The sequence below is a fragment of the Symphalangus syndactylus genome, chromosome 24, assembly GCF_028878055.3.
Source record: "Symphalangus syndactylus isolate Jambi chromosome 24, NHGRI_mSymSyn1-v2.1_pri, whole genome shotgun sequence".
NCBI classification, from domain to species: domain Eukaryota; kingdom Metazoa; phylum Chordata; class Mammalia; order Primates; family Hylobatidae; genus Symphalangus; species Symphalangus syndactylus.
Window position 1 is genome coordinate 57,710,095 of NC_072446.2, and position 23,670 is coordinate 57,733,764.

A 23,670-nucleotide genomic window follows, 5' to 3' on the forward strand; every position below is an offset into this window, starting at 1 on the left:
TAAGGCAGTCACATCACAGTGAAACTGCTGAATACCAAAAGTACAGAGAAAAGTAGCCAAAGGAAATAAAGCTAAATTATGTTCATGGTGACTTCTCCATCAGAAACAATGGCAGGCAGAACAGTGGAATGTTATCTTTAGCGTGCTGAAAAAATAACCAATGTAGAATTCTACATCAAGCAAAGATACACTTCAAGAATGAAGGTAAAATAAAGACACTTTCAGAAGCAAGAGAACACACTGCCACCTGTACCATAAGAAATGCCAAATGAAGTCCTTAAAGTTCAAGAAAAATAATACGAAAGGTAAACTCAGATTTTCAAACAAACAAAAAGAATAGAAAATGATAAATTATCTGGATGAGTTAAAGACTATTTTTTCTCTTAATTAAAAAATACATGGTAGAAAACAAATCCAGATGAGTATTTAAAACAAACATTTTAACATTGTAATAAGGAGTGTATAATACAAATGACAACTATAGCACAAAGGATGTTGGGAGGAGGGGGTGATTGGAACTGTGTAATTGCAATGCTCTTACATTTTATATTTTACCCAGATTAAGTATTAATAGAATATAAAAAGTTAAGGCTATGTATTGTACTCCCTTAGAGCACGGGCCAGCTTTTTCTTAACTTTTTCTTAAAGATAGTAAATAGTTCAGGCTTTGATGGTTAAGAGGCAAAATTAAGGATATTATATAGATATTTATATAACATTATATAATGTAATATAATATAACATTATAAAATGTAAAAGCCATTCTTGAATAGCTCACAGTTTTTTTAGAATTCCATTTCAATTTCTCTATTGGCTTTTTAGATTTCTTCCTCCCACTGGGCTTGCCTTCTTTCTTTAGGTCACAGTTGTTTCCATATTCTTGATGATCTTTTTAAAAAACAGTAACAAGAGAAAGAAGCCCATAAATACGAAAGAGAACTGAGTGAGCTAGAGAGGAGAAACCCACTGGGAGGAAAAAAGCCTTCCTAGTGGAGGAAGGAGACAAGAGACACCAGGAAAGCCCGTCCATACTCGAATGAAGATGGAGGCCGTGTCAGGCAATCTAAACAGCAGCCCAGGAGGTCAGGGGAACAACCTCCCTCCCCAGCACCTGAGCAACGCCTCCGCTCCCCCAGCCCTCTGAGCTGCTGAGCTCATGTCTCATTTGCCCAGTGTTTTCCCACTCACCTGGAGAGGTTGCCGGTGAACATTTTTTCTCCTCTCTCCAGGTCTCTTTCCCTTGCTCCAGCTGGGTGATGAGTTCTGGTTTAGAAAATGAAATTCCTGCTCACAGGAAAAGAAAATAAGTAACTAGGTTATGGGCTCAAGAGCCCATTCAAGAATTCAAAGCTAAACAGCCTAGGAAACTTCAAAGGTAGTACAAAGCCCTGATTTGGAAGGGATGAGTGGGGCTCTCAGAAATGGAAGGGATGAGTGGGCAGCGAACTCAGATGAGAGTACACTGATTCTATTCCATGCCGAGCAGATGAACACCCCTCTCATTTAAAACAAGTTAACATAGGATGAGAACCCCAGCCTGAGAAAAAAGGCCTAGAAATGCAGAGTAGCACGCACAATACACATATGCACACACACAACAAATCTACCCATTTTCGACTCTGCAAAATCAGACCCTCCCTGGGGAAACACGAATAAAATGTCGTTGCTTTTTGGTCCAACCCAAAGGTCAAGTAACAAAGCAAGTTGGCTGCTTCAAGCACAGCCTAAAATTCCCAGCAATAAGAATGGGAATCCTAACAGATATCAGGCTTACCCAGTGAGACCAGGTTGCTGTAGTTCTCCAGCATCACCTCTCTGTACAGAGTCCTTTGAGCAGGGCTCAGCAGCCTCCACTCATCCTGGGTGAAATCCACAGCCACATCCCTGAATGCCATGTGTGCCTGTAAGACAAAACTAAGCCCTGCTCACTCAGAAGCCAGCCTTGCCCATGGCAGGGTGAGGGGCAGGGAGAAGGCTGCCCTGGGGGAGGCAGGTGAGATATCAAGATCCCTGCCTTTGACAGTGACCCTGGTGCTATATGTTCTAAGACTTTCAAATCCCTGTCTCTACCCAGCCAGTGGCATTTGTGAACCCATACAGTCAAGGTCCTGGGGGGCCATACAGGGTATATGTGCACAAAATGGAGTCCCTACATTTTGGGAACTTTAAATCTAGGCAGACAGAAGAGCAAGCAACATATAAAATGTAAGCAACAATAAAGGATAACAGATTTTCTGAGTTTTAAGAATTTAGAAGATCAAATAGTCCACTATAACTCAGTAATTCCTCAAAATCCTATGGCTTGGCTTTCTCGGGCCTGATGATCACAAGCAGAGAGTAGTCAAGCCCTGGAATCATGGTGCCTGGGTTTCAGACCCACCTCTGCCACCAACTAGTATCCCAGTTTTCTTACCTGTGAAATGTAGAAAACAGTTCATTAAACTTCCAGCCTTAGACTGTGAGTGCTCACCATGGAGCTTCTTGGCCACTCAGTCCAAAAATTCATCTTTGCATCCTATTCTCATGTCCCTGCCCAGTTTTATTCTTTTAATTTTCTTAGCACTATTTCCAAATGGAGGACACACTGGAATAGAGATTAGAAAGGGTTTTCTAAGACAGGGCGTGGCAACTTGGTCTTGGAGAATGGGTTGGAATCAAGGGAAGAAGAAAGTGCTAGGAACTACAGATGAGGCATGTGGGGAGCAGGGACAAGGACATTATGAGCAAAGGAAGACAAAGCCAAAATGTAGGCAGGGAGGGCCCCCTAGGAGGAATAAAAGCCACCTACTGGTAGAATCCAGAACTTTTTCATCATCCCACACTGCAACACTGTAACTATTAAACAGTAACTTCCCATTCTTTCCTCCAGCTAGATCCTGGTAGTGACCATTTTGCTTTCTGTCTCCATTATATATGTGGTTATTCTATGTAGCTACAATAAGTGGAATCATATATGTCCTTTTGTGTCTGACTTATTTCACTTAGCATGTCTTCAAGATTTAGCCATGTAGAAGCATGCACTCAGAATTTACTTCCTTGTTAAGACTAAATAATACTCCATTGTGTGTATATACTACATTTTGTTTATGCATCTGTTAATAGACGTTTGGTTTGTTTCTAGCTTCTGGCTATTCTTCCATGCACACGGTTGTATAAATATTTGTTGGAGTCCCTTCAGCTCTTTTGGGTATACACTCAAAAGTGGAATTACTGGATCAAACAGCAATTCTATAGGAACCACCACACTGTTTTCCACAGCAGCTGTACCATTTTGCATTCCCACCAGCAGTGCACAAGGGTTCTGTTTTCTCCACATCCTTGTCAACACTTACTGCTTTCTAGTTTTGGGGTTTTTTAAAGTAATAGCCATACTAATTGGTATAAGGTGGTATCTCATTGTGGTCTTCATTTGTATTTTCCTAATGTGAGTGATAGTGAACATCTTTTCAGGTGCTTATTGGCCTCATGTATATCTTTGCAAAAATGACTTCAAATCCTTTGTCCATTTTTAAGCTGGGGTGTTCTTCTATTGTTGTTAAACTGCAGGAGTTCTTTATATATTCTAAATATTAATCTCTTATCAGATATGTGACTTGCAAATACATTGCCTTCCTTTGATGAATGAAAGTTTTAAATTTTGATGAAGTCCAAGTTCACTATTCTTTTCTTTTATTGCCTATGTTTTGGTGTTATTTCCAAGAAATCATCACCAAATCCAATGTTATAAAGATGTTCGCCTAGGTTTTCATCTACAAATTTTATAGTTTTCACATTTATGTTTAGGTCTGCGATCCATTTTCAGTTAATTTGTGTATATGGTGTTAGGTAAGGGTTCAACTTCATTCTTCAGCATATAAATATACAGTTTGCCCAATAGCGTTTGTTGAGTATAGTCTTTTTCATATTGAATGGTCTTGGCACTCTTGTCAAAAATCAATTGACCATATATGCAAGGGTTTATTTCTGGGCTCTCTATTCTGTTCTATTAGTCTGTAAGTCTGTTTTTATGCCAGTACCACAGTTTGGGTTACTGTTGCTTTGTAGTAAATTCTGAAATAAGGAACTGTAAGTCCTCCAACTTGGTTCTCTTTCATGATTGTTTTAGGTATTCAGTGTCCCTTGAGATTCCATATCAAGTTTAATATGAATTTTTCTATTTCTTAAAAAAATTGTTATTTTTATAGGGATTATATTGACTCTGTAGATTAGTTTGAGTAGTATTATTATTTTAACATTATTAAGTTTTCTGGCCAGGTGCGGTGGCTCACACCTGTAACCCTAGCACTTTGGGAGGCTGAGGAAGGTGGATCACCTGAGGTCAGGAGTTCAAGACCAGCCTGGCCAACATGGCGAAACCCCGTTTCTATTAAAAATACAAAAATTAGCCAGGTGTGGTGGCAGCGCCTATAATCCCAGCTACTTGGGAGGCTGAGGCAGGAGAATCGCTTGAACCTGGGGGGTGGAGGTTGCAGTGAGCCAAGATCATGCCACTGCACTCCAGCCTGAGCAAAAGAGCAAAACTCCGTCTCAAAAAAAAAAAAAAAATAGTTTTCCAGTCTACAAACATGTGATGTCTTTCCATTTATTTACATCTTTCTTTCAGCAGTATTTTGTAGTTTTCAGTGTATGTCTTTCATCTCCTTGGTTAATTCCTAAGCATTTTATTCTTTTTGATGCTATTTTAAACGAAATTGTTTTCCTCATTTTCTGTTAGGATTGTTCACTGTTAGTGTATAGATATGCAACTGATTTCTGTGTGTTGACTTCATATATTAGTTCTAATAGGTTTGTGTGTGTTTAGTCTTTAGGGTCTTCCACATTTCAGATCACGCCACCTGCAAACTCAGATAACTTCACTTTTTCCCATTCAGATGGCATTTGTTCCTTTTTCTTGCTTATTTTCTCTGGCTAACACTTCCAATACTCTGTTGGCTGTAAGTGGCAAAAGTGGGCATTGCTGCCTTATTGCTGATGTTGCAGCTTTCAGTCTTTCACCATGGAGTATGTCAGCTGTGAGATTTTTGCATATGACATTATATAGTGGTTTCCTTCTATTTCTAGTTATTTTCTATAAAAGGGCGCTAAATTCTGTCAAATACTTTTCTGCATTGAGATGATCATGTGTTTTTTTTCTTTCATCTGTTAATGTGATATTTTATATGCATTGATTTTTTTTTTTTTTTTGAGACAGAGTTTTTGCTCTTGTCGCCCAGGCTGGAGTGCAGAGGCGCAATGTTGGCTCACTGCAAGCTCTGCTTCCTGGGTCCAAGCAACTCTCCTGCCTCAGCCTCCAGAGTAGCTGGGATTACAGGCACGTGCCACCATGCCTGGCTAATTTTTTTGTATTTTTAGTACGGATGTGGTTTCACCATGCTGGCCAGGCTGGTCTCGAACTCCTGACCTCAGGTGATCCACTCACCTCAGCCCCCCAAAGTGCTGGGATTACAGGTGTGAGCCACTGTGCCCGGCCATATACCCATTTATTTTTGTATGTTGAACAATCCTGCATTTCCGGAATAAATTCCACTTGGTCATGGTGTATAATTCTTTTCAAATGCTTGTGGAATTCGGTTTGCTAGTATTTTGTTGAAATTTTTTGCATCAATGTTATAAATGATATAATTTTCTTATAGTGTCTTTGTCTGGTTTTGGTATCAGAGTAATGCTGGCCTCACAGAATGGGTCAGGCAGTATTCCCTCCTCTTCAATATTTTTGGAGAAGTTTGAGAAGAACTAGTGTTAGTTCTCTAAATGTTTGGCAGAATTCACCAGCAAAGTCATTACGTGCAGGAGGACCTGATTCTTTATCAGGACGGTTTTGATTACTAATTCAATCTCCTCACTAGTTATACACTTATTCAAAATTTCGATTTCCTCATGATTCAGTCTTGATAGGTTTTGCATTCTAAGAATTTGCCCACTTCATCTAGGGCATCCGATTTGTTGGCACACAATTCATAGTTCTCTTGTACAATCCTTTTTACTTCTGTAGAAACAATAGTAATGTCCTCACTTTCATTTCTGATTTTAGTAATTTGAGTTTTCTTAGCCAATAAAGCTAAAGGTTTGTCAATTTATTTAATCCTTTCAAAGAACCAACTTTAAGTTTTGTTGCTTTCTGCTATTATCCTTCTATTCTCTATTTTATTTGACTCTGCTCCAGTGTTTATTATTTCCTTCCTTCTGCTAGCTTTAGGTTTAGTTTGTTCTTCTTTTTCTAGTTCCCTAAGTTGTAAAATTAGGTTGTTCCTTGGAGATTTTGCTTTCTAATGTATTTCAGCTAAAAATTTCCCTCCTAGCACTTTACTTCATTTCATAAGTTTTCCTATGTTGTGTTTCTTTCTCACTTGACTCTAAGTATGGTCTAATTTCCCTTGTAGTTTATTCCTCTACCTACTGGTTTAAGAGTATGTTCTTTAACTTTCATGTATTTGTGAATTTCTAAATTTTCTTTCAGTTATTGGTTTCAAGCTTCATCTTGTTGTGGTAGAAGATACTTCTTATGATATCAGTCTTAATTTGTGGCCTAACATGTAGTCTATCCTGCAAAATGTCCCATGTGTACTTGAGAAGAATGTGAATTCTATTTTTGTTGGGTACAATGTTTGGAATATGTCTATTATATCTATTTGATTTACACCTTGTTCAAGTCTTCTATTTCTTTACTTATTGTCTTTCTTATTGTTCTATCCATTATTTAGAGTGGGGTACTGAAATCTCCAATTATTATTATAAAACTCTACTCCCTATAATGCTGCCCACTTTTCTTTATATATTTTATGGGTCTGTTATGAGGTATATGTGTATAATTTTTATATCTTCTTGCTGTAGTAAACCTTTTATATTAATGTCTTCTTTATCTCTTGTAACCTTTTTCAATTTAAAGCCTATTTTTTCTGGTATTAATGTAGCCACTCCTACTCTCTTTGGTTTCTATTTGCATGAAACATCTTTTTCCATTCTTTTACTTTGAAACTATTTGTGCCTTTGGATATAAAGTGAGTTTCTTGTAGACAGCATATAGTTAGATCATTTTTTTTTAAATCCACTATGCCAAATTGTTTAAAAGTTTAAAGCATTCACATATAAAATAATTACTGATAAGGAGGGACTGATTTCTGCTATTTTGCTTTTTGTTTTCTACATGTCTTGCAGATTTTTATTCTTAATTTCCTGTATTACTGTCCTTTTTTTGTCTTTGTTTTTTTAATGCAACTTTTAAATTCCTGTCTCATTTGCTTTTCTCTACATCCTACAGCTATTTTCTTTGTGGTAACCAAGGGGATTACACTTAATGTCCTAAACTTTAAAAACCGAATTTGAACTCATCAGCTTAACTTCAATAGCATATAAAAACTGTGTTCCTATACAGCTCCATCTCCAACTCATTACTGACGTCACAAGTCACAAAATTACATCTTTATGCACTGTGTGGTCAAAAACATAGACTATTTTTTTTTAAATGCAGTAGTCTCCTAAGTCTCATACAGAGAACAAAAAGTGAAGTTACAAAGCACAGTTACAGTAATACTAGCTTATATTACTACCTGTGTATTAACCTTTAATGGATAACTTAATTTTTTTATAGGGCTTCACGTAACTGTCTAACATCCTTTTATTTCAACCTGAAAGACTCTTGTTAATATTTCTTTAGGGTAGGTCTAGTGGTTGTAATCTCCACGAACTTATCTGAGAATGCCTTAATTTCTGCCTCAGTAATGAAGGGCAGTTTTGCCAGATACAGAATTCTTGGTTGGCAGGCTTTTTTGTTTGTTTGTGTTCTTTTAGCACTTCGAATATATCAACCCACTGACTCCTGGCCCGAGAGGTTTTTCATAAGAAATTTGCTAATAATTTTATTGAGGATCCCTTGTATGTAGCGTTGCTTTTCTCTTGCTGCTTTCAAAAATCCCTTCTGTCACCTTTGGCTTTTGATGGTTTGATCACATTGTTTCTCAGTGTGAGTCCTTTTGAGGTTTTCCTACTTGTAGTTCATTGAGCTGCTTGGATGTTTATATTCAAGTCTTTCATCAAACTTAGGAAGTTGTCAGCCATTATTTCTTCAAACAATCTCTCTGTCCCTTTTTCCTCTTCTCCTGGGAATCCCATAAGGCATAGTTGATCCACTTAATAGTATCCCATAGTTCCCTTAGGCTCTGTTCACTTTTCTTTAATCTGTTTGTCTGTGTCCCTCAGACTTGATAATTGTCCTATCTCCTGGTTTGCTGATTCTTCTGTCTGCTCAAATCCACTTCTGAATCCCTCTAATGAACTTTTCTTTTCAGTTGTACTTTTTAAATCCAAAATTTATTTTTGGTTTATTTTTATGTTTTCTGACTGTTTATTGATATTTCCATTTTGTTCTTACATTGTTTTCTTGACTTTCTCCACATCTTCCTTTAGCTCTTTAAGATGGCTGTTTTAAAGTCTTTGTTTAGTAAGTACTATCGAGCCTTTGTCAGGGATGTTTTCAGTTTATTCATTTTTTTCCCCTTTGAATGGGTCATATTTTCCTCATTCTTTGTATACCTTATGATTTTTGTCAAAAACTGGACCTGGACATTTAAATCTTATAAAGCAGCAACTCTGTTAGAGTCTCCCTTTTGTTTGTATTTTTTTTTATATTGATGTGGGGTGTCTCCATGCTAGGAATCAGCCTGAGGTGTAAACTTAAGGTCTTCTCAGGTGTTTTCTGAGCCTGTGCCTTTCCATGGGTATACCTTCTACATTCCCCCATACGCAGTTGCTTTTCAATATACTAGTCCTCAAATATTTGGCTCTCAAAGGGGAAAAAGAGAACTTCAGTGGGAAAAAACAGACTCTGGCTCCTTAAATCCCCTAAAAGCCACTTTAGCCAGTGGGGGGTTGCAATTGGCTGAAGTAGCTTTCAGAGGATTTAAGTGGACCACCTCTGTGATCAGAAACAGCAATTAACAATCAGAACACAGATCCTCAATATTTGGAGTAAAGGGTCCTTATTGTCCACCATGTCTCCCACAAGCCATGTAGAAGCTGATCTAGGAATATAGGACAGCTACCTGCCATAGGGCTGGCAGGGTGGATGATATGTAGCTGCTACTATACTAAGAGCTAAAATTAGCTGTGACTTACCCTCTATGCTTCCTTCCCCCTGGGAACTGGAGGCCTTCAACTAGACTCCAGAGTTCCAAAATAGGTACACCTGACAGATTCTGCCAGTATAATCGTTGTCTAGGTGGGGACGCAGATTCCAGAATCTTCCCATTCCATTACTGTGATGTTACTCTCAGGCAGTAGAACTTTCGAAGCTGAACAAAGAAATGCAGACTCTATCTCAAACTGTAGAATTGTGTGTTGTTCAGTTAACTACTAGGTGAATAACTGTGTCATGGGTTGTGCAGAAAGTGATGCTGAGGCAGGGGAGCAAGTAAGAGGAACCTGGAGCTGAACTCTACTAGGCACCAATAAGGCAGTCAGGGTAAGACAAGGGAATGTGTCCATCCTGTTACAGCCAGTAATGGAGACAGGAAACACTCACCATTCCCCTGGCTCTCTGGGACCCTGTGGCTTTTTTTCCTTGTCTCCCTAAAGAAGGATGATATCTCAGAAGGTAGATCTGGGTAAGGAAAACAGAAATGAGAGGGTGTCAGGTGGAAATGCTCTCCCCACGAGTGAAGCAGGGCCTGCTCTTTAACCCCACAACTGGGGGAGCAGTGGCATAATGGGGAATGTATAAAGCAAGGAAAAGATACTGCTTGGAAGCAGCAAAGGAAAAGGAAAAACAAGCAAGAGAGAGTAATCCAGGGTCTTGCAAAACAAAAGAGAAAAACAAAACAACAACAACAAAAAAACCCCAAAGAATGCACCACCTCTCCTTCCCCTGCAATCCAGTAAAGAAACTGTACTTTGCTACACTGACAGAAGCATTTTCCTGAACTAGGGAAATCTCAAAAACACTAGAATCTTACAGTTCTGTTTACAGAAATGCAGACATGCGAACAGTTGTAGTCTATTAAAAAAATGAAAATGAGAATCCAAACAATTCAACTAAAGAAAATTCCACCAAAAAAAAATGGTGAGACAGAAAAAAAATTAAAACCATAACATTAAGCTAAATTAAATATCTTCAAACAAACATTTTGGGATATGAGATATATCCCAAATATATGAGATCATAAATTAAAAATTCAAAAACTAAGAATAGAAATGGACAAAAAAAGTAAAGAAACAAAAAGATTTCAACAAACTTTTGAAAGAAATCAAAGAAAAAGACAATATTATATGATAAATGAAGAAGAACTTATAAGACACTCAAGGAGGAAGATTGAAATAAAAACATGATGAGCACTTAGTAATAGCCAGAAAACAAGAGAATGAAGTGAAATAAGAAGTAAAAAGGATCAGAGAGAAAGAAGCTGGAAAGGAAAACAGACAAAGAAGTAATATTCATATAATTAGTTCCTAGATACCAAAACAGTGGAAATATTTAAAAGTATAATGTAAGAAAACATTTTAAAAACAATTACCTGAATCTAAATATGAAAGGGCCTATGGGATGTGAGGGAAAAGTTGACTCATAACCACCAACTCTAAGACATGCACTAGAAAAACTATTAGACTTTAAAGAACAACAACAGGAATCCAAAGTGACTCTAAGCAAAAAACATGAGTTCTACCAGAGTTTTTGAAATTATCATTCAACCACTGCATATTGCTGGTGGGAATGTAAAATGTGGTATACCCACAAACCACTATGGTGGTTTCTCAAAAAATTTAAAATACAGCTGTTATGTGATTCACCAGTTCGACTTCTGGCTATATACGCAAAAGAACTGAAGGGAAGAACTCGAACAGATACTTGTACGCTCATGTTTATACCAGCATTGTTCACAATAGCCAAAAGGTGTAAGCAACCCAAGTGTCCACCAATGGATGAATGAATAACAAAGTGATACGTACATACAATGGAATAGTATTCAGACTTAAAATGGAAGGAAATTGACACATGCTACAACATGAACCTAGAAGACATTGTGCTAAGTGAAATAAGCCAGAAGTAAAAGGACAGTAAGATTCCATTTATATGAGGTACCTAGAATAGTCAAATGGTGGTTGAGGAAAGGTGGTTGGGGTAAGGGAGAATGGGGAGGTATTGTTTAACGGGTATGGAGTTTCAGTTTGGGAAGATGAAAATATTTCTGGAGATAAATAGTGGCGATGGTTGTACAACAATATGAATGTACTTCATGCCATTGACTCAAACATGTTAAAATGGTAAATTTTATGTTATGCATATTTACCACCAAAAAAAAAAGGTCTGGCCAAAAATCATCATTCAAAGCAAGACATGACAGGGGAAATTTAGCAAAAAGACTGATGACGAGCATTTAATATACATAATTGTAAACTTAGCACTAAAAGGGGGAGAAGAGAGAGGAAGAAAACATATGTTAATGTTATAGGGCATTGTGTCCTGATAAGGTAGAAATGCCACTGAAATAGAAGACACAGAGGAAGAAGAAAGTAGAAAAAGGTTGCTGATCATATCATAGGCAATAGGCAGGAATTAAAGGGAATACACAAAATGAAATTATAGAACTGCTTAAAAATAATGGTAATAAAAAACACTCCATATATACAGGATTTATTTAAAACAGTGAGGTAAGGGAAACTATAGCCTTAAGTACTTTTACAAATAAAAGGGAAAGAAAAGAGTCCAGCCTGGGCAACATGGTGAGACCTCATCTCTACAAAAAAATTTAAAAAAATAGCCAAACTTGGTGCATGCACACACCCGTATGTTCCCAGCTACTCAGGAGGCTGAGGAGGGACCATCACTTGAACCTGGGAGGTTGAGGCTGCAGTGGGCCCGATTGCATCACTGCACTCCAGTCTAGGTGACAGAGTGAGACCCTGCCTCAAAAAATAAACAAATAAATAAATTAAATTCCAAGCTCAAAAAGCTAATAAAATAAAGTAACCCAAAAGAAAGCACAAAGACAGGAAATAATAAAGATGAAAGCATAAATTAATGAACAGAAAGCAGTAGATTTAATGAGCCAAATCCTACTTTGTCAAAAAAAGTAGACAAACACTAGCTAACTGAAAGAGAGAAAGCATAAATATTCAACTAAGAAGCGACATGGATGTGAGGGCGATCTGGCTGCGACATCCGTCACCACATTGATCACCAGTGTTGATCCAGCTGATCTGGCTGGCTAGGTGGGTATCCCCTTCCTCCCTCACTGCTTCATGTGCATCCCTCCGGAAGCTGCACACTCGGTCAAGGAGGATGACCATCCCTCATAGAGGAGGACCAGTCTTCGGTCAAGGGTATACGAGTAGCTGTGCTCCCCTGCTAGAACCTCCCAACAAACTCTCAAAATAAGAAATAAGAAAGGGAAAGTCACCAAAAAACATCTTCTTAAAAGTCATGTAAGACTACTTTGCAGACCTTTATATAAATAAATGTGTAGACTTAGATGAAGTGAATAACTCCCAAAACTAACTCCAGATGGTCATAAGGAAATTCTATCAAACCTTCAAACCAGGTAGTCCTTATGCTCCAAATACTGTCCCAAAGCATTGAAAACTAAAGGGAAAAGTTCTCATTCATTTTATAAAGCAAGGATACCATGAGGACCTTAACTTGATGACAGTTCAAAAAGAGAAAATTATAGACTAATTGTCACTTAGAAATATTGAAGCAAAATTCTAATTAAAATGTTAGCAAAAAGACTCCAGCATCACAATAACAAAATATTTCACCATGGCAAAGAAAAATTTACCCATGATTGCAAGACTGGTTCAATTTTAGGGGATCTTTTATTATAATACACCATAATAATAGATGTAAGGAGAAGTCACGATTGCCTCTCTACATGTAAGGTACTCTTTACCAAAACTCAACACCCCTTCTTCAAAAAACAAAACAAAAACTCAAGAATATAGAATTGATGGATTTTTAAAACTTTTTATTTTGTACTAATTTTAGACTTACAAGGAAGTTGCACAAATATCAATTCCTATACCTTACACCCAGCTTTCTCTAATGTTAACATCTTAGAAAACCATAGTACAATCATCAAAAGCAGGAAATTAACATTGATGCAACACTATAAACTATAGACTTTAATTAAATTTTGCCAGTTTTTCCACGAATGTACTTTTTCTGGTCTGGGATCCAACTGAGGTTTCCACATTGCCTTTAGTTGTCATGGATCTTTAACCTCCTCCAATCTGTGACAGATCCTCTGTCTTTTCTCATCTTTCACAAACTTGGCGCTTTTGAAGGGTATCCCTCAGTTTTGGTTTGCCCGATGTTTTTTCATGATTAGAACGAGTTTTTCATTTCTGGTTAGAATACCTCAGATGTGATGCTGTGTCCTTCAACATATCAATGAGTTCATGATATTGTTATGTCTTTTTACTGGCGACGTTAACCTTGATCTTGATCACTTGGTTAAGGGGGTGTCTTCTGAGCTTCTCCATTGTAAAGTCACTACATTTCCCTTTATAATTAATAAATATCTTGAGGGAGATACTTTGAGATTATACAAATATCCTATTTCTCTTCAAACTTTCAGCCACTAATTTTAGCATATATCTGTGGAACCTATCTGCGATAGTTATTACTGTGCTGCTTACCAAATGACAATGTTCTTTTTCCCCCTTTCATTCTAAATCCATTAATTAGAATTCTTCTCTCAGAGCTGTTCTGTCTCCCCATTTATTTATATTCAGTTATTTATTTATATCAGTATGGATTTATATCTTATCCTATGGGTTATAATACAATATTGTCACTGTTTTTATTGCTGTTATAATTATTCCAGCTTTAAACATTGGGAGCTCTTTCATGTTGGCCTTGTTTCTGCTTTAACCAATAAATTTGACACAAGTGACACTGTGCCAGTTACAGGCTTAAGTCCTAAGAAGGCCAGACAGCTTTCACTCTTGGGAGCTCTAACATACCACATAACAAGTTCAACCCTGCTGGAAGCCCTTACACTACCTGGAGAGAGTGAGGCCTGCTGTCCCAGCTGACCCCAGCCTTCCAACCAACCCATGAAAATACGTGATGGAACCCACGAAAATATGTCAAATGTGTGATGGAACCATCTTGCTTGTTCCAACCCAAATGAGTCCCCAAATGACTGCAGCCATAGCAAGATGCATCACTCACATCTCAGCTGATCACATCCGCTTTGGGTAAACCCAAAGAACTGTGGGAGATTAAAACATAGTTGCTCTCCTAAGCCATTCAGTTTTAGAGTGGCTTGTTGTGTAGCAGTCAATAACCAGAACCCTTGCTGGTTATTGACACACTGCGCCCTCTCTCTTTCAGCTTGCCTAATAACAGAAGCATCTTCCTGTCATCCATGGCACTTACTCAGTCCCATTACTACTTCTCTCTACCTTCCATATCAAACCAATTATTAAGGCAAATGGATTCCACCTCTGCCAACTCTCTCAATTTCTCCCCATCCCTATTCCAGTTGGAGCACCAAGACAATGGCAAAAGCCTCCTGCCAGTCTCTGTAGACCATTTCCCAACATCCTAGTCTGCCTCATCCATTACTCCCATGGATTATTCCTTCATTTGGCAAGTATTTATTAAGCTCCTACTGTGTGATAGGCACTATTTTAAACCCTGGGGATACAGAAGTGAACAAAGACAAAAACCTACCCTCACTGACATGAAAGTCTAGAGGAGGAAGATGGGCCAATTACATGAATAAATAAAATACACAATGTATCAGAAAGTGATGAGTGGCATGAAGAGAAATAAAGCAGGGAATGAGAAAGGAAAGTCACAGAAGTGGGGTGAGGTTTTAGAATTTTAGATAGGGTGACTTGGGAAGGCATCTCTCAGGTGACTGAGTAAAAATCTCAAGGATGTGAAGAGCCAAGGGAATAACTTTGAAAAGAACATCTAGGCCAAGAGAACAGCCAGTGCAAAGGCCCTGATGTGTGGGGAAAAGAAAGAGAGATCAGCCTGTTACTGTGTCTATATAGAAGGAAGTAGACATAAGAGACTCCATTTAGTTCTGTATTTGAGATGCTGTTAATCTGTGACCCTACCCCCAACTTTGTCCTTGCAAGAGACACGTGCTGTGGTGACTTAAGGTTAAAAGGATTTTGGGCGGTGCAGAATGTGCTTTGTTAAACAAGTGCCTAAAGGCTGCTTATGGTTAAAGGTCATCACCATTCTCTTAAATCTAGAGAAAAAGAAAAACATTTGTCTCCTGCTCATCCCTGGGCGATGGAACATCTCCAGGTAAAACCCTTTGTGTGCTTTGTTTACTGAGTAAGGAGAAAACCGCCTTTAGGAATAAGGTGGGGCTTGCTGGAGCAATACTGCTAAAAGGTTTAGGGAGATGTTCGCATATGCATCTCAAGGCACAGCATTTTCTTTTAAACTTATTGATGTTACAAGGATTTTTTGTTCATATGTCTTGCTGCTGATTTCCTCCCTACAATGATCCTATTGTCCAGTCACTCCCTTATCTTTTTGATGGTAAAGATAATTATCAATAAATACTAAGGGAACTCAGAGGCCAGGGCCGGTGTGGGTCCTCTGTAAGCACAGCACCGGTCCCCTGGGCCCCGCTTTTCCTTCTCTACATTTTGTCTCTGTGTCTTATTCCTTTTCTCAAGTCTTTCGTCCCACCTAACGAGAAGCACCCACAGGTGTGGAGGGGCAGGCCACCCCTTCACTGATGCAAGGAAGAATCAGGCTGGCATGGCCAAGGGATGGACAGTTCACTGTGGCTGGTGTGGAGTGACTGAGATAGTGTGGTGCAGATGAAGTCCAAGAGTAAATGTGGGGACATCAGACCTAGCTTTGTAGGATACTGGTTTTGACTTTGGTTAGGATGAGAAGCCATTGGAAGGTTTTGAGCAAACGCATGACATGATTCGATTTACATTTAAAATATCCTTCCAGTTGCTCCACCGATTCATGTACCTTAGCAGGACACAGGCAGAAACAAAGAGATCACTCAAAGGCTATGATCATCCAGATGAGACGGTGGCCTGGACCATGGTGGAAGCAGCAGGGCATGGAAACTGTCAGAGTCCAGATTTCCATAGTGTGGATGAGGGTATAAGAGCAAGAAAGGATCAAGGATGACTCCTTGATGACTCCAAGCAATCTGAAGGAAAGAGCTGAAATGCCTCTGCTCCAAGATAAACTCTTGAAAGAATGGTCTATATACCACTGGGGTGGAACATGTTCAGGGAAGGTGATCAGAGTTTCTTGTTGCACACATTAGTTTTGGGATGTCCATAAGATATCCAAGTGGGGTGGCACACACCTGTAGTCCCAGATACTCAGGAGGCTGAGGCATGAGAATCACTTGAAGATGGGCAGCGGAGGTTGCAGTAAGCCGAGATTGCGCCACTGCACTCCAGCCTGGGTGATAGAGCGAGACTCCTGTCTCACTAAAAAAAAAAAAAAAAAAAAAAAAATCCAACTGGAAATGTGAAGGAGACAGTAGCGGACCAGGATATGAGTTGCAGGCAGAGCTCTAGGCTAAGCCTCAGACAGATGGCATTTAAAGCCTTGAGAATGAATGGGAGAACCAAGGAGAGAGTACAGCTGAAGAAGACAGGAGGTCTAAGAACTGAAGCAGGGCCTTTTCGTGGATATTTGGGAGGGAAGGAAGAGCCAGTAAAGGAGACAGAGGAGGAGCAGCCTATGAGTTAGGAGGAAAACCAGGAAGACCTAGTACCAAGAGCAACTGTGTGAAAGGATATATTAAGAAGGAGGATGTAAACAACTACATCAAATGTTGCTGAGAACTGATTGTGGCCTTTAAACAGGGAGAACATTGGTAACCCTGACAGGAGTATTTTTTGGTACCACTTGAAAAAGCCTTACTAAAATATTCAAAAGATAACAGAAGGATAGCAATGGAGACAACAAACATAGATAATTCTTTCAAGGAGTTCAGCTCTAAATGGGAGGAAAGACAAGGCAAGAAGGTGAAGAAGAGACAGGAAGCTGGGGCAGTGCAGAAATGGAGACAAAGGGAAAGAAAAGGAATCAAGAAAAATGCATGGGTGGAATGGGAGGATACAACTTTTTTTTGTTTTGAGGTGAAGTCTCGCTCTGTTGCCCAGGAAACAGATTCTCCTGCCTCAGCCTCCTGAATAGCTGGGATTACTGGTGTGCCACCACGCCTGGCTAATTTTTGTATTTTTAGTAGAGATGGGGCTTCACCATGTTGGCCAGGCTGGTCTCGAACTCCTGACCTCAGGTGATCTGTCCGCTCTGGCCTCCCAAAGTGCTGGGATTACAGGTATGAGCCACCGTGCCCGGCCAGGAGGACACAACTTCTAATGGGAAGTAAGTTGGGAAACAAGGATGCAAGGAAAACTCAGAGGTCCAGTTTATATTAAATTATAAAGCTGTCAACACAGATCAGCAAGATCAGAAGAAATAGGAGGAGAAATGAGGCAGAGATAGGCAAAACTGGGATGCTATTTCCAGATACTTTTCCCTCTCCTGCCTCTGACCAGGGCTGTTCTGACTGGTGGAAAAAAAAGATTTTTTTTTAACAATGGGAGAAAACAATATGAGCTAGATATTAAATGATATTAATAAGTTATTAATTTTGTTGGGTATAACAAAATATAATTGTAACAATGTAACTGTATAACAATGAAATTGTGGTTATGTTAAAAAAAGAAGTCCTTATGTGTTAGAGATGCCTCCTGAAGTATTCCCAGGTGAAATGATATAACTGGGATTTGCTGCCAACACTCTAGCAGTGAAAAGAGTAAGTGAGAGTATTGGAAGACAGAAGAACAGAGCATTGACAACTTCACAGCACCTGACAAGCCCTGGGAATGAGCAGTCTGAACAAATACTGAAAGAAGGAATGTGGGGGAAGAATATAGGTGTAATGAATGAGAGCATCAGCTCTGAAAAATATTCCCTGTGAAAATGATCACTCTTAAAACAAGCCTAGTTTCCTGAAGGAACCAGCTGGGGCCCCGATCCCTGGATGGGACACTGTAGAACACAGATGTCAAGGCTGAGCAAAGGAAACCCACTCATGGTTCGAAATGCAAAAGGTAAGTGGCACCCACCTGAAGCTGGGCTGTCAGGAGCTCAGGAGTACCCCCTTCCCCAGCAGGCAGTCCTCTCGGGGCAGACAGGAGCCACAGGGAGGCAGAACAAGAACAAAAAGCGTTCAAGAAAATCAAGGGAAATCCTCAAACTCCAGCAGGGCAGTACCTCCTCTTCCTTAACGGCATCAGGAATGAACTTGCCACAGAAGAAAAGGAGAAAAGAATTGTGGGCAGCTTCCTGGGAACACAGCTGGGATACAGGTTGAAAGCACGACCTGCCCTGATATGCTGTTAACGCTGAGCATGAAGTGACCTTCTCTGTGCCTGTTATTAATGAAAGGTAATATTTACTGAGCACTTAGTATACACCAGAGACTGTTACAGCCACTGTAGGAATTTCACCTCATTCTATCCTTTCAACAACCCAATGCGATAGATGCTATTATCCTTTTTAAGATAAAATCGAGGAAACTGAGGTACAGTGAAGCCAGCGTCTTGCCCAAGGTGACACAGCTATAAAGTCACAGAGCCTCGATGAAATGTGGCTGTGGAGGCCGTGCTCTTACACAGTAAGGGCAGTGACGGTGAACTCTGGATTGCAAGGATTCTCTGTGTCCATTCTGAGATGAATCAAGACTGGTCATAAGGTGTTAAGTGTTGAATCTGGGTGATGGAGATCTGGTCTATAGAGTTCTATCTTCTTCTGGCTGTTTGAAATTTCTCCGCAATAAAAACTTAAATGGAATGTAAAATCCCAAAGCCTGGCCACACCAGGGGCCTGGGAATCCGTAATTCTTGTGATCAATGACGGTCCCCGGGACCTTTGGAAAAAACCTGTCCTGTGGGTCCCAGCCAGACTTCCTCCTCCAAGGCCCGAACCCGGGGGTGACCAACCAAAGTGAAACCCTAAGATCGTGGCAAAATGGCCACCCCAGATCCAGTCTAACCCTGGCTTGTTTGGTCAAGCCAGACCGCTCCTCATTCCACTCCAGCAAAGCCGAAGAATAGTGGTGCCCCAAGAGAGTAGCCCTCAACAGACCAAAGCCTCGGGGACACATGGCCCCAGGGATGGTCCCCACTCCACCACCTGGTAAATACCAATCCCCCAAAAAGCTTATTTATTCAACTCCCCCAAAACCGGGGACTGATGGCATCAGGGAGCCCCTTTCCCAATACCCGATTTCAGCCAAAGCCGAACCTGTCCCCACCCACAAGAACCCCAGGAGAGATAGCCCGATCCCCCACCCATCACCATCCAGTTTCACGGATGGGCTTCACCCAACTTCCCTGGAGATGCACGCCCACACCCCCAAAATAAGCATCTGGGAGAGGACGGCCTGCGCCACGCCAGCGCGTTCCCACCACAATCACCACCCCCGCGACACCCGCACGGTCCCCAAATTTAGCCCATAGTCCAGCCTTTCGGGACCTTTCTTTCCGCGCGGAAAAGGGTACGGCTGCGGCAAGGGTCCCGCGGGAGCCTCACTCACCAGCGCCACCAAAGAACAAGGGGTCGCTCCAGCCACCAGCTGGGGAGCTCCTCCAGCGGGGCGCCAGGACTACACTACCCCGAATCCTCGGCACCTCGCCCGGACCACACCTCCCAGGATGCTCGGCGCCACCAGGCGCGCCCTGACGGCCGGCAGCTCCCATTGGCCTCTGACGGATCCGTTTGTGAGTAACACGCTCCGGTCACTGGCGAATGGCCACTGTGGCACCTGAATTCTCCCTCTTTTTTCTTAACCACGTGCATAAAATACGTAGGAGCTCCCGAGAAAAGTGCCTGGCCATACTGTGACCCTCCTCCCTCTGAGCGCCTCTGTCTCGAAAACTACACTTCCCAGTGACCCCTGGAGCGACTTCCGCACCCGGTACCGGCCCCGCCCCTTGGCGCGCGGAAATGACGTTTCGGGGCTCATCTGTTCGGTTTCTGGGGTTGGCCGCGGTGTACGGTTGGTTGACCGAGCTTCTTCAGGTGCTGGTTCGTGTTGCAGCGGCCTCTTGTCTCCCTGGCTCCAGCCGCCCGCTTGGAAAGTCACGCCCCATATTCCTAAGCACCGGGCGAACGTCATCTCGTATACCCTTTAGCTCCATTTAAAGCCTTGAAAAGGCCGAGCAGTCTTTCCGAAGTCTTACATCCCGTACGAGGTAGACCCGATTCTGAGCCCACGCTCTCAACCCAAATAAACCTTTTCCGGTGCCCTGAGACCTTTTTCTTCTTTTTGAAATCCACGAAGTTATGGACACACTCTCATCTCCTGAGAAACAGAAGCCTCATTCTTAGGCCAGAGCTTGGCCTGCCGTCGGCTTGAATCTCTAGGTCTTTGTCCGGGATCCTGGTTGAGAACAAGGTTGCGCTGGTGCCATCTGGGACGCCCCAACTGCGGAGCTCGAGGGGAAGGCTCACTTCACTCTTGAGAGGGCTTTTCCACCCGTGCACCCTCTCGCTGCTCTTTGCCTTCCTCAGATAGGCTTTCTGAAACTTTGTCATTCTCTTGGAAGACCAAGAAAATGACCGCGGTCTGAAGGGCCAGGGAGATGAGAATTTCCTAAAGTTCTTTTTTAGCTCTCAGAGGGTGAATCCATTCCCTTCTCATACCCCGAGGCTGTATTATTTATTATGAATTCAGTTCAGTCCTGGCTCCGGAGACGTGTCCAGTGTCAATTGGATTCATCCCTCAACATCATTCTCTGCTTCATGAGTCAGTCATCACCAAGAAATTCGTTGTTAATACACATAAAGGTTCAGAACAACCCCGTGTTCAAGTGTTCACTGTGCTGGCTGTATGGTAAAGGCACAGATGGCTGACATCTCTTAAGCCTGGAAATGAAGACTTACAGGAAGAGGTGCTGCCTGAGGAATTAGGCAAGATAAGGAGTTGGAAGAACACGGACGAGTAAGGAAGAGTGTAGAAAGTGTGAACAGAATCTCAGGGTCTGAGCCACTGGGTGGACTGTCGTGACCACAGTGAGATTTTCAGCAGTGTGTGGTCTTTCATCCAGCTGATTTGCGTATAGACAGGGATGCTAGATGTCTACCGTCTAGATGTCCACCTCTGTCATACAGATATTTGGTGTGTCCAGCCTCCTGTTGCATCTTTGAAAGACCTCAGCATTTAATAATTAGGAGTTTCCATCTAGAAATCTGGATTGCCTGTTTTCTAAAACACTCCTTGCTGCCATGTCCTCTTTTTCGCCTGGCACTTCCCACCCACTCCATGCCATACCTCATCTGGAATACCCTTAGCTCCTCTGAATCCATCCAGTCCTTCAAGACCAAATACCTAGTTCTCTTTCATGAAACCTTCCCTGGTCGCTATCCTGTAGTGACTTCTTGAGACTCTTCTAACCCTGGCTGTACTTGGGAGCTTTTAAAAATACAATGCCCGAACACCACCCCAAGAAATGAGTTTGCAATGGAGCCTGGGCATCCATTATTCATAACAGAGCTGCTTTCCTCTTGAGAAGGGAAGATACTGTGTAATAATGTAGAAGAGAGATCTTGTTTTGGAAAATCAGAACTTTAGTTATTGATTAGTTGTTGCTATTTCTGAACCATATACCTTGGTAGATCATTTAACCCAGCGCTGTCAAAAACATGCATACATGTCACCTGGGATCTTGTAAGCAGCAAATTCTGAATCAGCATGCCTGATGGAGCCCAAGCATCAGCATTTCTAATAAGCTTCCAGATGATGCTGGTACTGCTTGTCTTCAGACCGGATCAGGTAACAAGGCTTTAAACCAATCGGGGCTCAGATTCTTAAGTTGAGTATAAGCAGCTAGATTAAAGAATCTCTAAATTCCTAAATCTCAGAAAGACCATGATTCTATGCTTATGTTTTAATATGTTGTCTCTTAAATGTAAAGCACCTCAAGGTTAGGAATTCTGTTTTCATTTGTAAAGCCCATAATAGCCAGACTAGGATCTCAACAAATGATGCTGGTTGGATAGTGAACAGGGTTAATGGTCTTGAAATCCAAGCTCCCGAGTTACAGTCAAAAGCAGGACCTAGATATTTTACCTATCTTCCCCAAGGCAGCCCTCTTGCTCCCTTGTTTTCAACGTGAGCACACATGTCAACAGAGTGAGTGGAGCTGTGTTTGGCATAATGGTTTTTCATGGTATTCAAGGTTGCGGCTGTGGATTTCATCTAAGAGGTATAAAGGCTGTGGAGTCCTGATCAGAAGGACCTGTGCTGGGAGATGGTGCTGGAAAACTATAGCAGTCTGGTCTCACTGGGTGATAATGGCTTCTCTTCCAGCTTAAAATCTGACCTACTGAGCAGCTTAAATCCCTTATGCAGGAAAGGCAGTGCATGGAGCAGCTGCCAGATATAGCTGACTTTTGCCTTTTGAACTTGAAAACAAAGACAGGTTATTCATGTTTCCCCAGGGAAGGTCAGGTTTTTTTGTTTGTTTTGGTATAGTTGAGAATGGGTAGATAGGGGTGTGTGTGTGTGTGTGTGTGTGTGTGCAGGCGCACACACACTACTCTTGAGAATTTGCTTTGTCTTTGGTTCTCAGCAGTTTGACATTCATGTGTTTAAATCATTTGTTGTTGTTTGGTATTAATCCAGTTTGAGGTTTATTGAGATTCTCTAACGTGTCAGCCAATGTTTTTCATTAAATTTAGGAACTTTAGCTGTCATTCTCTTTAAATAATTCTCAGTTTCTTCTCATTTTGGATAATTCTTTCTCAATTTTAACATTTAATTCTTTCTCAATTTCTTCTCCTTTTGAGTCTCCACTTACATGTATGTTAGACCATTTGATATTGTTCCTGAAGCTCTATCTAATTTTCTTCAGTATGTTTTTCTGTTTGCCAGATTGGTTTCTATTGACCTGTCTTCAGGTTCACTGAGCCTTCCTTTTGCCATCTTCAATCTTTTACGCCCGTCTAGCAAATTTTAAATTTTTATTTATTACATTTTTAGTTCTAGAATTCCCACTTGTTTCTTTTTAAAATAATTTCCACTGAGATTTCCACCCGCATTTGTTTCTTTGTGATGTATGTATTGTTCTTTAATATGTTTATACTAGTTTCTGTAAAGTCTGTGTGCTGAAACCTCTGGACCATCTCAGGATCTATTTCTGTGACTGCCTTTTTTTTCTTAACAGTGGGTCACACTTCCTGTTTTTTCTGCATGTCAAGTAATTTTAAAGTTTTTTATGCAGGACATTTTTTGTGGCATGATTCTAAATTCTCTTCTGTTCGTCTGAAAGTGCTTTTTATACCTGTAGGCAGTTTAATTACTGGATGAATGTTTTGAACTTGTACAGGCTTCATTTTATTCTTTGTTAGGATAGATCTTTGAAAGGTCAAAGTGTTTACCAAGCTCCTCTAACTTGCAGGACTCAAACTCCAAGTTCTTTGACCCATGCAGATATTTTTAAGTCCTTAATTTAGTTCCAGTTAGAGCATATATTAAGAAGACCTTACCATAAGATGTGGTCCTTATTTTATGGCGTGGCCTCTCTGGTTTCTCAGCTGAATGATTGAGGTGTTAATGAGGTTTGTTTATTCTGATTGGGCCGGAATGCCTACACTCGCCAGCCCTGCTAAACTTCTAGTATTTCCATTCTTCTCTCAAGCAGCTGTTTTCTGGT

General features: G+C 40.8%; 1 protein-coding gene and 1 long non-coding RNA gene across 24 annotated transcripts in view; one reads left to right on the forward strand and one right to left on the reverse strand.

Annotated features, from left to right (window-relative positions):
• Positions 1 to 19,640, reverse strand: part of ZNF133 (zinc finger protein 133) — a 29,094-nt gene extending 9,454 nt beyond the window's left edge. For 2 of the 23 annotated variants that reach the window (XM_055265339.2, XM_055265338.2), the window contains exons 1-3: positions 1,775 to 1,793; positions 1,189 to 1,284; positions 779 to 888 (exon numbers count right to left, since the gene is read on the reverse strand). Coding sequence is in view for 14 of the 23 variants with exons in the window: in XM_063633925.1 (XP_063489995.1) it covers positions 847 to 888; positions 1,189 to 1,284; positions 1,775 to 1,901; positions 9,518 to 9,520 (268 nt within the window). In the remaining 9 variants the exon portion in view is untranslated. Of the gene's footprint in view, positions 1 to 778; positions 889 to 1,188; positions 1,286 to 1,774; positions 9,288 to 9,517; positions 9,596 to 18,078; positions 19,271 to 19,550 lie in introns of those variants that run through there. The other 21 variants (XM_063633936.1, XM_063633935.1, XM_063633933.1 and 18 more) reach the window with 20 other exon arrangements.
• Positions 19,641 to 19,915: 275 nt separating this feature from the next.
• LOC134735889 (uncharacterized) overlaps positions 19,916 to 23,670 on the forward strand; it is a 70,943-nt gene continuing 67,188 nt past the window's right edge. The window contains exon 1 of the long non-coding RNA XR_010119457.1: positions 19,916 to 21,788. This is a non-coding gene — a long non-coding RNA (uncharacterized lncRNA). The remainder of the gene's footprint in view (positions 21,789 to 23,670) is intronic.